The 12,006-nt window shown below is 36.2% G+C and overlaps 1 protein-coding gene across 1 annotated transcript; it reads left to right on the top strand.

Annotated features, from left to right (window-relative positions):
* Positions 1-5,416: 5,416 nt before the first annotated feature.
* Positions 5,417-6,248, top strand: LOC126795110 (auxin-responsive protein SAUR36-like). The gene has a single exon (XM_050521929.1). The coding sequence runs from the start codon at positions 5,570-5,572 to the stop codon at positions 6,086-6,088; it is 519 nt and encodes a 172-aa protein (XP_050377886.1). The 5' UTR covers positions 5,417-5,569; the 3' UTR covers positions 6,089-6,248.
* The last annotated feature ends 5,758 nt before the right edge of the window (positions 6,249-12,006 follow it).

The raw sequence follows: 12,006 nt of genomic DNA, 5'->3' as shown, positions 1-12,006 counted from the left end.
CATCTTGATAAGTTGATTAATCAAAATCTTGAAGATGCATAAACGCTAAACCTTACTTGTTAGCTCATTCAATTTTACTATTTAGGAATGAGAAACATATTGAGAAACTCGATCTTTGATTCAGGATGTATACCATAAATCTGTGTTGGTATCCCCAATTTTTTTGAACTTAATTTCTCTTGTTGTTCTGATTTCGTTCTCATTTGGCTTTTGTGCTCTTTAAGCTTTTGCATGAGGGGTATATTGATCAATAGAATACTGTAGTGGTAAAACCAGTTTTAAGGGGCAAGTGTTCGGAAAGGAAACTTATCAAGTAGCTAATAAGTAACTGTACTCTTGACATTATGGGCACGTTTCCGGGTTGAGAGAATGTCAATGTTTACTTAAACATGATGAAATTTAATATGAATGAGTCTCACCTCCTCGTCTGGAATTAAATCCTTAACAACTCCAATTTGAAAATCTGAAATGGGAGGTGGGTTTGAGATTGAAACATCATGAATCAACTTTTTATGTCTAAAATATCCTCATATAATTTCAATAATCCAAAATTACCCAATCATATATTAACTTTTAATGCCCAAAATATTACATAGTTTAATTTAAATGGTATACATCATGATGTATATCTTTAGTTATATTTTCCTCCATATATTAGTATACCATAAAAAAAGAAACATAATTTTTAATTCAAAGACAAATCCTATAATTCACTTGAAAGTATATATCGTTATACTCGTGTTAAATGATTAAGGGTTTTTAGTAATCAAAGTAGTTTTTATTCCAATTCTTTATGATATGTAAACAACATCTATCGTAACTAAATATGTATCAAGGGAATTGAAAATCTCCATACATAATTTCATTTTGTCTCTCATTTATTTCGTCTTCTATTCCGGGTAAATACTATTATAAGTAAGTAAACGTGCCTTATATATATTAGGAGTTTAAAAACACGATCTAGCTAATTGTGTCTATCTTCAATATTGCAAAAATAAAAGTCAGATCAAATGGGGAAAGTTATAAACAAACAAAAAAATGATCTTGTTGGGAACTTTCCCTTTCTCAACGACTTGTTTACTGTTTTTTTCCCAGACAAAAAATGAAGCATGCATGTTGCCGTCACAAATTTCGTACTCCATACGTGCAGAAATTAAGTAAATTTCAAACCTGGAGTGGAGTATAAAGTACGATATGTATGTAAGCAGATTAATTGACTCATACAGGCCTGATTGATAATATTTGTAGCTTTCGTTGTGTATAATCGTACAGCTGGAGTTCATAACATGTTATATGGATGTATATAACTACGTACGGTTAAACTAATAATAAACATGGACGAATAGAAAAACTAACAGGGAGTAATAGGATCGTTCTTTCTGAACAACACTTGTTAATTGCTTACAATTAGGACAGTCCAGCTCATAACTTTAGATTCTTTGTCTTTTGATCTAACATATTGTAATTTTTTTTATATACGAACATTGTAATAACCTGATTTTTCGGAACGATTTTTGGTTTGATTTAATTTTATAAAGTTGTGGAATTCATTTAAACGAAATTGGTTGTTTGCGACATTACGAAACAAGAACGGAAACGTTCTCGGAACGTTTATTTAGAAAAACGTTACGTTTCCGCGACGTGAATATCGACTTTTACTCCGTCGAACGTTTGTGAAAACTTCCTTCACGAAAGTCGTAGAGGTTGTCGATACGAGTTCGGGGACGCGTCACGCGTTTGAATCGGACGTCGTACGTGAAAGTTATTAACGACGGAAGTTAATTTCCGATTTAGAAAGGGGTATAAAAGGAAATTGTTCTGAAGTATGGTTTCCATTTTTGGAAACCCTTTTCTCTCCTCTCACCCGCGCCTCCATCCTCTCTCTCTCCCCGAGTTCGCTCTCTCTCTCTCTCCCTCCCTCACTGCCCCACCGGCGATCTAACCTCACCGGCCGCCGTGAGTCTCACCACTCATCCCAAAGGCGTCGCGCGACCTCCTTCAGCCACCCTTGGACACGACAAGCCGCGGTTCGCCACACCGAAGTTCTTCCGAGGATATCAAGCTTTTGCAACTCACCGCCGCTCGAACCACCATCTCCGGCGACGCAAGGGCTCGGAGGAGAGCACCTCGATGCCGATCCTCACCCTTGGTACCCTCTGCCATCAGATTGGGGGCCAAATCGCATCGATTCAAGTTCATCCCGAGGGATAGAGCATCGCCGGCGATCCAAGCTTCTCCGGTGCTAAATCGGAGTTTGTACCTTCAATCAAGGTATAGTTTGATGTAATTGATGAATTGTGTGTGATTGTTGTTGGATTTTGGCTTGATTTGAGGAAGATCAGAGGAGGTAGAGAGAGGGAGGTTACCGCCGCCTTAGGCGGCGCGTGTCGGTGCGTGGTGGGGGTAGGAGGCGGCGTGATGCCGTGGGGAGGAAGAGGGGAGGAAGTGAAGGGTTTGGGGGCGGCGGTGGCGTGCTACTCGCCGGCCTTAGGCTCGGCGCATGGGCCCCACGCACTGCCACAGTGAGTGGCGCGTGAGCGCCACGCGCGTTCTGCCTAAGGTGGCGCGTGTACCCCACGTACGGCGGCGCGTGAATAGTATTTTCAAACAGTAATTTGTAAACATTTATTTTTACAACGGTGAATGTAAAAAAGTGATTTACGTATTGTAAATGTAAATTTATTTTATGTACGGTAAATGTAAATGTAAATTACTTTCAGTAAATGTAAAAAGTAATTTCAGAAAGGTAAATAAATAATTATTATTTACTGAGACAATATTTATATTTAAATAGTATTCATACGTACATAAATACATAAACAGTATGTATACGTAATTGATGTGTATTTGTACAGAAATACGTGAATAGTAAATACGTGAATAGTAACATATTATTACTGTTTCGGCATTTAAGGTTTACGTAACGATTCTAAATTCTTTTCTTATCTTTTCAAGGTGATCGATAATTTAAGAAAAGGGAATTACATTCAGAATTATGGAATTACGCTTAAGATTACAAGGTGAGTAAAAGCTTGAGTTTGACTTAAACTGGTTTTTGACTCGGCCATGACTAAATTATTTTTCAAACGAGGAAAACATTTGTCATTACAAATAATCTTCTGAAGGACCACGAATATATGTGGCTGATCTTCTTCGATCAAGCGCCAGAATATTGCTTTCCGTCTTCGAAGATCAAGAGAATAAGAAAAACAAATCGTTCCAAAAGAAAAAGAACAAGAGGTGATCACAACACTTGGTTTTATGTTTCCTCTGCCTCTGCTACAATTAAGAACGTACTTACGTACGCGCGTATACCATTTGTAAGTATGATCTCTTGTGGATAAGGTCTTGATTCTAAAAAAGAAATGGTTTGATCCAAAAACGAAATATTCAAAAAAAATCTCTACTAATGGAAATGTAAGCGCGATCAGGAATTTTGAACAAATATAAAGAGAACTATTGAGGTCAGTGTCGAAGATGGTAGGAGATAATTTCACGATAATTATTGCATTTTATCATGAACGGTTCTTGGGGAGTGCAGCCAGTGCACATGCACTGCCCAAGGCCAAAATTCTATTTTTAGCATATTTATTAATAATTAAATTTAATATATTTTTAAAAGTAAAACCACAACAATAAAGTTTATTTGACATTTATTGATCAATCTACTTCTCCTCGTTTTTTTTTGTCTTCACAATTACCTTATTCCAAGAAAACCTCATTTATCTTTTCATTCTTTCATCTTATTCTCTCTTAAATTTTTGATCTTCTCATTTTATTACGAAGAATACCCATTATAAATTACAATCGGCCCAACAGAGTGCGACTTAACAAAAATTTGTATACGGGCCTATTTTTTTTCCGCACTGGGCTTCAAATCTCTCAGGACCGGCTTTACATTTTATGCATGCTACGTACGTACTATTCTAAATTACCAACTATGACTAATAGTTTATTACTAATTTACAAATTACAATCGGCTCAACAGAGTGCGACTTGCATTCTAACAAAAAAAAAACAGAGTGCGACTTGGCACTAGCAATTTATAAAACGTCCATCAAAATGGACCCTCGAGGCTTTTTAGAAGATTGATTAAAGCGACTCTTCAACTTGGGATTTAGACATTTCTTCATACGGACAGCTTTCATTTGTGTGAATTGTGTCAATCCTAATCACGATTAAAGTTGATCCGATACAATTACTGTTATTGTGATACGTTGTAAATTCCTGAGTTGGAACTGATCCATAGTCAACCAAATGTCTAATAGACAGTTCCATAATATTCACTACATATACGGTAGACCTCTATAGTTTCCTATCATGTACCCTAATGGCCGAATCTATTATCTAATTTTACTTCTAGTTTTGTTAATACTCAATTCTCATGAATATCATGTCGCTCGTGATTGGAATAGTTGTTTTTTGAATATTTGAAATTGTGTTTTTTTAACATTGATCATAATTAAAAAGTAAAATTAGTTAATTATTTAGTTTTGATTAGGATCAATTGACTGCTAAATGAAAAAAAAAAACGTGTTGGTTTGCACTTTTGCTCACTTGCTAAGTACATAAAAGATGAGAAAGTTTTGATCAACTATTAGATAGAGATAAGAGATCGAGTAGCGTTTGATTCACTCCAACATACTAACCAATGATGTTTGATTGTACGGTCTTGCTAAATCAGTTTGTATATAAGATAAATAGTACAAGCAAAGAGTTCCATTAGAGTATCTCCAACAACTTCTCCATATTTTCTCCAAAATAGAGAAATAAATTTCAAAATCTCCAAAATTTTCATGCTCAAAATCCAATAATTTTCTTATTTTGTAGATTTCTCATTTATTACAATAAAAACATATATTTAATTTTATCATTAATTATTACATATTCTTATATTGTTAGCTTACAATAAATTATTCATATTTTTGATTGGTTATAATCTAAGTTTAAATTGTTGGAGAAAGTGTAACATTTAATATTTGGTTATGCAATTTTTTTTGCCAAATCCTGTAAATATGGAGAATTATCTCTCATCTTTCATCTCTTTTTCTATTTTGAAGAATGAGATAGAGAAACTGTTGGAGTGAAAATTTACAATTTTTCTCCAAATTTTTTTTTTCAAAATGCATAATATGTTAGAGATGCTCTTGGATACATCCGTACGTTTATCAAAGTACCAATGTTTATCAAAGTACCAATTAATAACAATTAAGTACCTAATTACTCTCTCTCTCTCTCTCTCTCTCTCTCTCTCTCTCTCTCTCTCTCTCTCTCTCTCTCTCTCGTAATTATTCTCCCCTTTTTTCTGCTATATATATATAGCTTCAATTTCTTCCCATACGCTCCAACATTCTGTACCGTGTACCGACCACTATTTCATCGTATACACAACAATTCTCTGATTTCCCAAAGGAACCATATATTCCAAGAATCCCACCACCAACGCCACTATAAACACCTCACTACTATAAAACTCATAACCGACAGAGACTACTCCAGTACAGAGTTGTATGATATCTTCATCGTTCTAGACGCACAACCCAGTTCAGAGTTGGTTACTTTTCCGATCATGAACTCCTACAGAATGAGGAAGAGCAGAGGTTTCAGGCTAAGAATACGCAAGCTGGCTAAGATCTTCAAATGGATAGTCCGACCCAGAAGGGAGGCTGCCCGGCACCATAGGCTGGAACCAGCTACGGTGAGAAAGTACAACCCCATTTCCAAGTTCTTCACCTTGGCAAGGTCTCTTCGTCGTGGAGCCAAGCAGCTGTCTTTTCCTCACTCGGGTTACATGCGGGTCGGACAGGCTCCGGAGGAAGCCAAACCGGTGGTTGTTCCGAAGGGTCATATGGCGGTGTACGTAGGGGAGTCCGACGACGATACGCAGAGGTACTTGGTGCCTGTTATATACTTCAATCACCCGCTTTTTGGTGAGTTGTTGAAGGAGGCTGAGAAGGTTTACGGGTTCAACCATCCGGGTCGGATCGTTATACCATGTGAGGCTTCGGAATTTGAGAAGGTGCAGATGAGAATTGCTGCAGCGGACTATTGTCAACGGCGGAGGAGGAATGGTAGCCGTCGCTTTTAGTGTAAGTTGAACCGGGGTGATGATCATTTTGCGTAAAATCGCCATAATGGTCCAAATTCATGAAAGTGATTTTGATATTTTTTTTTGTCTTAAGATATAGTAATAGAGGGGTAATTTATTACATATTGTGAATTGATATAAAGATCAACATTATCTTCCTCACCTTTAGAAGAGTTTCCAAATAATGTTCATTGATTCATTGAATGTCATGGCAAACTAATTGAAAATTATTACTAGTTTTAGTCTTGTCTTCTTGCAGCTAACAACTTGTGAGACTCAAATATATTAATGGGTACTACTAGAGCGCTATAATATGATGTCAGATTCAGAGTCATAATTTTATGTGATATGCACTGTCAGCAATTAAATAATTATTAAATGTCATTTTAAATGAAAAATAAGCATAATCTTATTAATCTAACAACTATAAATCATTATAAAAATTATATTTTTGTAGTCTTTTATTATTATTATTTTATTTGCTTCTAAAATATAATTAAAATTTTAATATTTACGAAAATATACTGAAATATATATATATATATATATACAGTTCCTATTAACTCTGAAATTACAGAGTGAAGTTCCAATTTTAGCACATTTTTCAGTCAAATTTTTTCACCATATAATTCAATATTTAGGTATGCTATTCAAGATCATCTCTACAAAATTTTATCTAATTCGGACATCGTTAAGGTATTGAAATTTGATTAAATCAATGAATGAATTAAAACTGTTCAACGTGAACCGTTCGTGTAAATCTCAATTTTGAAAGCTTAAACCATTGTCAAATTGGATGAAACTTTGTAAAGATAATCTTAAATAACATCATAAGTATTAAATTGCTTATGGTGAAAAAATTTGACTGAAAAGTGTGCTAAAATTGGAACTTCACTCTGTAATTTCAGAATGAATCTTCACTCAGGATATGTACTCTGTGTATATATATATATATATATGTTTGTGTGATCGAGGCCAGCAAAGTTTGAGGTTAAATTTTGCAGTGCTATATTAGTTTCACAACGTCCTAATTAATAACTTTCATGTTGATGAAATGGACAAACGGAAGTAGGAATTTCAGGTTTAATTATTTGATACATCTGCTGCAAGCGATGTTGATATAGACAGTGAATTGAAATGTGCCATAATTGATCTGCTTCATCACAACGCGTACAATATTTGAACCGGAAGTAAGTACTAAATACAGAAAAGAACGTATGCACTAAAGAAGTTAACAATATATATTTTGAACGGTGAAACGTTGGAATGAACTAATTAATAAGCTCATTTAAGCACGTCGTATGCTATACTATTACATATGTAAGTATGCAAATTGAACTGACATGAGCTCTAGATCGTCCTCAACTTAACTATATGAAACGAGAGCAACATGGATACGCTACTATCTGAACAAACGCTTGGTGCACACTACTAGTAGTACAGCTCGCCAACTTATGTAGATGATCGGATCTGGATTAATGATTGTATCACCTGTCTGATTGTGCAGATAACTAACATCGACCATTACAAGCAAACCAAAACCTTTTGTAACCCTACTAGCTATCATCTCCTTCTACCAAATAGAAACATAACAAAGAAGACACGAAACACCAACAAGAGAATTAGGCTTTGGTATAGACATAAAGACATAAAACAACAAAGCATCGTGGTGGAACAAGACCTAAATTACCATACAACATGCGCTATCATCATGAATCATATTTGAGAGAGTTGCATGCATACATTCCTTTTCTCCACGCAAAGCAAATTGGTTAGTGGTTTCTTGGTCCCGTATGATATATCCTTTGATATGGGAGATCTGAAGTAGGATTCGAGCTAGCTCTGCTGATGCTGATCGAGCCTTGCTTCTAATTTGGTCCCCGCGTTTTCTACCCTTTCAGTGACGAAGGTGCACCACAACTAATTTCAAATACGTGACCAAGTCTGATCGGACCGACCACCCGAAAAAAGAGGTGAGGTGGAGGACTCGTGGCAGAGCGCCACAAAATCTGGTGCAACTCAATTTTGACACTCTTTACTTGGTTTCTTGCTGTTCATTGCCTTCAAGGATAAACCTGCGGAATTATTCTTCATGCTTAGGCACCTGCAACACGTACTGTAATTCATGCGTTCGATCATAGTACACTTGATTCCTCTGTTAGCCATTTGATGTCTCTTACTATCAGCCCACTCCTCTGTCAGCCATTTGATCCACATCATCGATTCCTTGTCTAGTAAAACCATTTCATCTACATTGTAAATTTGTAATCGCCCTTATCACCATCTCTTACTATCAGACGGTTATGCAACGCACTACGCATCAATAGGGTGGTTGAAGTTTACATGTCAAGTCCAAAGTATGCGCACTCTGAACTACCGGGCCAATTTGGTTGAGCTGCAGAATATGTAGTATAATCGGCTGAATTGCCGAAATATATAAATATATCTTGATGGATTCTCGGCGTATATATACATACGGACCTCCTCAGGGGTGGACCTAGGTGTATAGTAAGATAGCTCAAGTCCACCCACATTTTGGAAAAATAAATAAATCTTCTACTATATATTATATATATAGCAGGACTTCTAGAGTTCCAATTTATACATTAGTAATAAAAAAATGTATTAATGATTTTACATAAAAGAACTCTCAATTTCTCTTGTCATCATGATGAAATAATAACGGATTAACAAATTTTTCACTCTTTCTCTCTCCTTGAATCTCACTCTCTTTCACTCTTGCAATTTGTCTTATTGAGTTTCTTCAATTTGGAGATTCAATTTTAATATAATTTATTATATTTCAATTTTAAACATTGGAGTTAAAGACTTAAAAAAGATAATATCTACATTAACTTATTCATTGGTTTATTTATGTATATATTAACTCTTGTCTTTTATTGCATTTGAGGGATTAGCTCTTATATCCCACCCTGATTAATAAAGGGCAAATTATAAAAAAAATATAATCTCGCAACTTATATTAGAAAAATATCATTACTTATGAATTAATTATAAAAATGTCATCACATTTAAGCGAAAATTAGAAAAAGGTCAACAAAATTAGAAAAACAAAATCACTTTAAAAATATTTTCTAGACTGTTTTGCCATTTCTCACTCTTTTTCTTATTTTTTCTAATTTCAGCCATAACTTTCCCGTCCGGCGATAGATTTTGACGAAATTGGTACCGTTAGAAAGATCTCGCTCTCCTCTTTCATTTGCTATACTACCCACTCCAAATCGACCAACCGTACAATGCGCAACAACCATAGCAAAAGGTTGCCGCAATCGATGGCGGTGATTGCTCGATTACTCGACATCAATATTTAACCCTGTAAGCATCGTTAGTAGTATAAAGCAAGAGGGTATCGTTCACAAACCGGGGATCCATCCAGGGCTTAGGATCACAATACTTAACACAAATTCATAAGGATATAAAAAGTTGATATAGATTCGGATTGAGTTATAAAAACAGTAAATAAAACCTAAACTAATATTTACATGTGATCAATCAACAAACACATAAACAATCACCAAACAAATCATGTAAGAAATCGAAACAAGCTCTATGTCTTCCTTAAGAATCATGCCGAGACCATATGTTGTGCAACTAAGGATGGATCATGCAATTAGGGTTCTAAGCAGTAACCTAAACACATAGACACATAACACATTCGATCACTACCAAGCAGCTATAATCGAAATCTAACATATTCATCTTCATCATGTAATTCCAAAGCCATACACATTGAATTCATCAAGTATGTCACTTACTTAACCAACAACCATGCAATTCGAAATTCACATATAAAAGAGTAAACATGTTCTTAGCATAAGTCTTTAATCCAACAACCTAAATATCATGCTACAAGCATAGTCATAATACTTGGAAATCGAAATTGATCATACATGAAACTCGGCAGAAACCAAAACAGAAACTTCATAAAACCAAAACATAATTTTGAATCCTTTATATAAATTGAATCAAGTAGCTATTTCATAGACAAAATTGAAACAAGATTACACTACACAAATCGCAAGCTTCAACCAAGAACAAGAATAAAACCAAAACCGAATTTAAACAAGAGTGAATCATGGTTACACTTTATCAATCAATCGATTCTACAAGGTGTAGCCAAGACTTCTAGGGGAATGGAACCTCTTCTCAATCGTGCTTGAAGGCTATATAGATAAAGGTGGAGAATGATGGAATCGGTTTTAGGATTTCTTGGAAGAGTGAAGGATGAATTCGGCAGAGCTAGGCTTGTGTTTGTGTGTTAGGTTGATGATCCTCTGAATGGAGAGGCGGAGCCTCTATATATAGGAGTCTAGGAAGCCATCTTGCCGTCCCATAAGGAAATAGAAACCAATTGGGAAACTGAAATCCTCTTTGCTATGGATTTGATTCATGTACTCCATATCCAACTTAATGTAGGAAACCAAGTCCAATAGGGAGATCACTTAAGGGTTGCACGGCATCATCCTTGGTCCAACTGAGGGTAGCTAGGCCGGCCTCCTCTTCTCCTTCTTCAACTCGAACATGATTTCCTTGTTCAACTAGGAATGCATCTCGGCAACTCTTCTTCTTTTCCAAATATGATTTGTCTTTCCTGAAAAGAAATCGTCGATTAAGGAATAGGAAAAAATGAAAATAGGAAAGTAGAATCATAGTCGAGTAAGGAATCCTAGCTCAATAAGGAGTTCTAACACTTAGCACAATTTCATCATCAATTCATTCAAAATTCGAAATAGCTCTCCTTAGAACATAGAAATGACAAATATGAAACTAAAACAACTAAATAAGAAGTAACAAAGCATAAGAATAGGGCATATATACATTAAGAACGTCACACCCGTTGTCACACTACCTATCACATCCACTATCATACTATCTGTCACACTCCCTGTCACACCTCATGTCACACTACATATCACAACCTTTGTCACACAATATGTCACAACCTCTGTCACCTTACCTGTCACAACTCTTGTCACAATACCTATCACAATATCTGTCACACCGTTTTTGTGTGACTATGTTGTGAAAAAAAAAGATGATGATGATGAAGAAAATGACTATAAATAACAAACTTTTGTGATCTTGAACTAATACATATTGACACTTTATGTTGTAGTACATACCCCGCCAATCAGATTGTCTGTCACACACTCACATTACTTATCACACTACTATCACACTGCCTATCACAGTACCTGTCACATTACCTATCACAGTACATGTCATAGCACAAAGTTAGTGTGACAGGTAGTGTGATGGGTAATGTGATAGGTACTGTGACGGGTAATGTGACAGGTAAACTGATACTTACACTACCAAAAAAAACTGACAGAACCCAAGGATATCAAAGCAACCAAGGACGACAACCACCTACACGATTCGAACGACCACGCCGACCTACCAATCTCGCATCTGGACCTTTACCCAATGAAGGCTCTGCTCTGCTGCAGCAACAACCAGGAGTATCTGACATTGGCGGTGTTGTAGTCGACATGCATGGTAAATGACTCGCCGGAGACGTTGTGAATTTGAAGTTGCAGAGAAGCGAAGGGTCTAGAACAAAAATCGAGACCATGGTGATGATTTCCGATAAACTGAACAGAGAATATGACCATTGATGTTGTGCTTGTCGTTGACCCTATCGAGGACGACGGGATCAAAGAAGATAACTTTAGTTCACGGTGGAGATGCATAACAAGTCATCTCTTCTCTTAGAAGGCGAAATCAAAACCTGATGCGATGGAGCTGTAGAGCGGAGGAGCCGTCATCCTCGTAGCGTCTGGTGGGGTCGATGTCGTGCTCATCTTAGAAGGCGTGAGCTCGGTAAGGTCTGTCGGGGAAGATCGACGACATCGCACGAGGGTTTTGGCCGTCGAAAATCGACGATGGGGAGGTTT

The sequence above is a fragment of the Argentina anserina genome, chromosome 5 (assembly GCF_933775445.1).
Source record: "Argentina anserina chromosome 5, drPotAnse1.1, whole genome shotgun sequence".
Classification (NCBI taxonomy): domain Eukaryota; kingdom Viridiplantae; phylum Streptophyta; class Magnoliopsida; order Rosales; family Rosaceae; genus Argentina; species Argentina anserina.
This window is presented reverse-complemented; position numbering and strand designations above follow the sequence as displayed.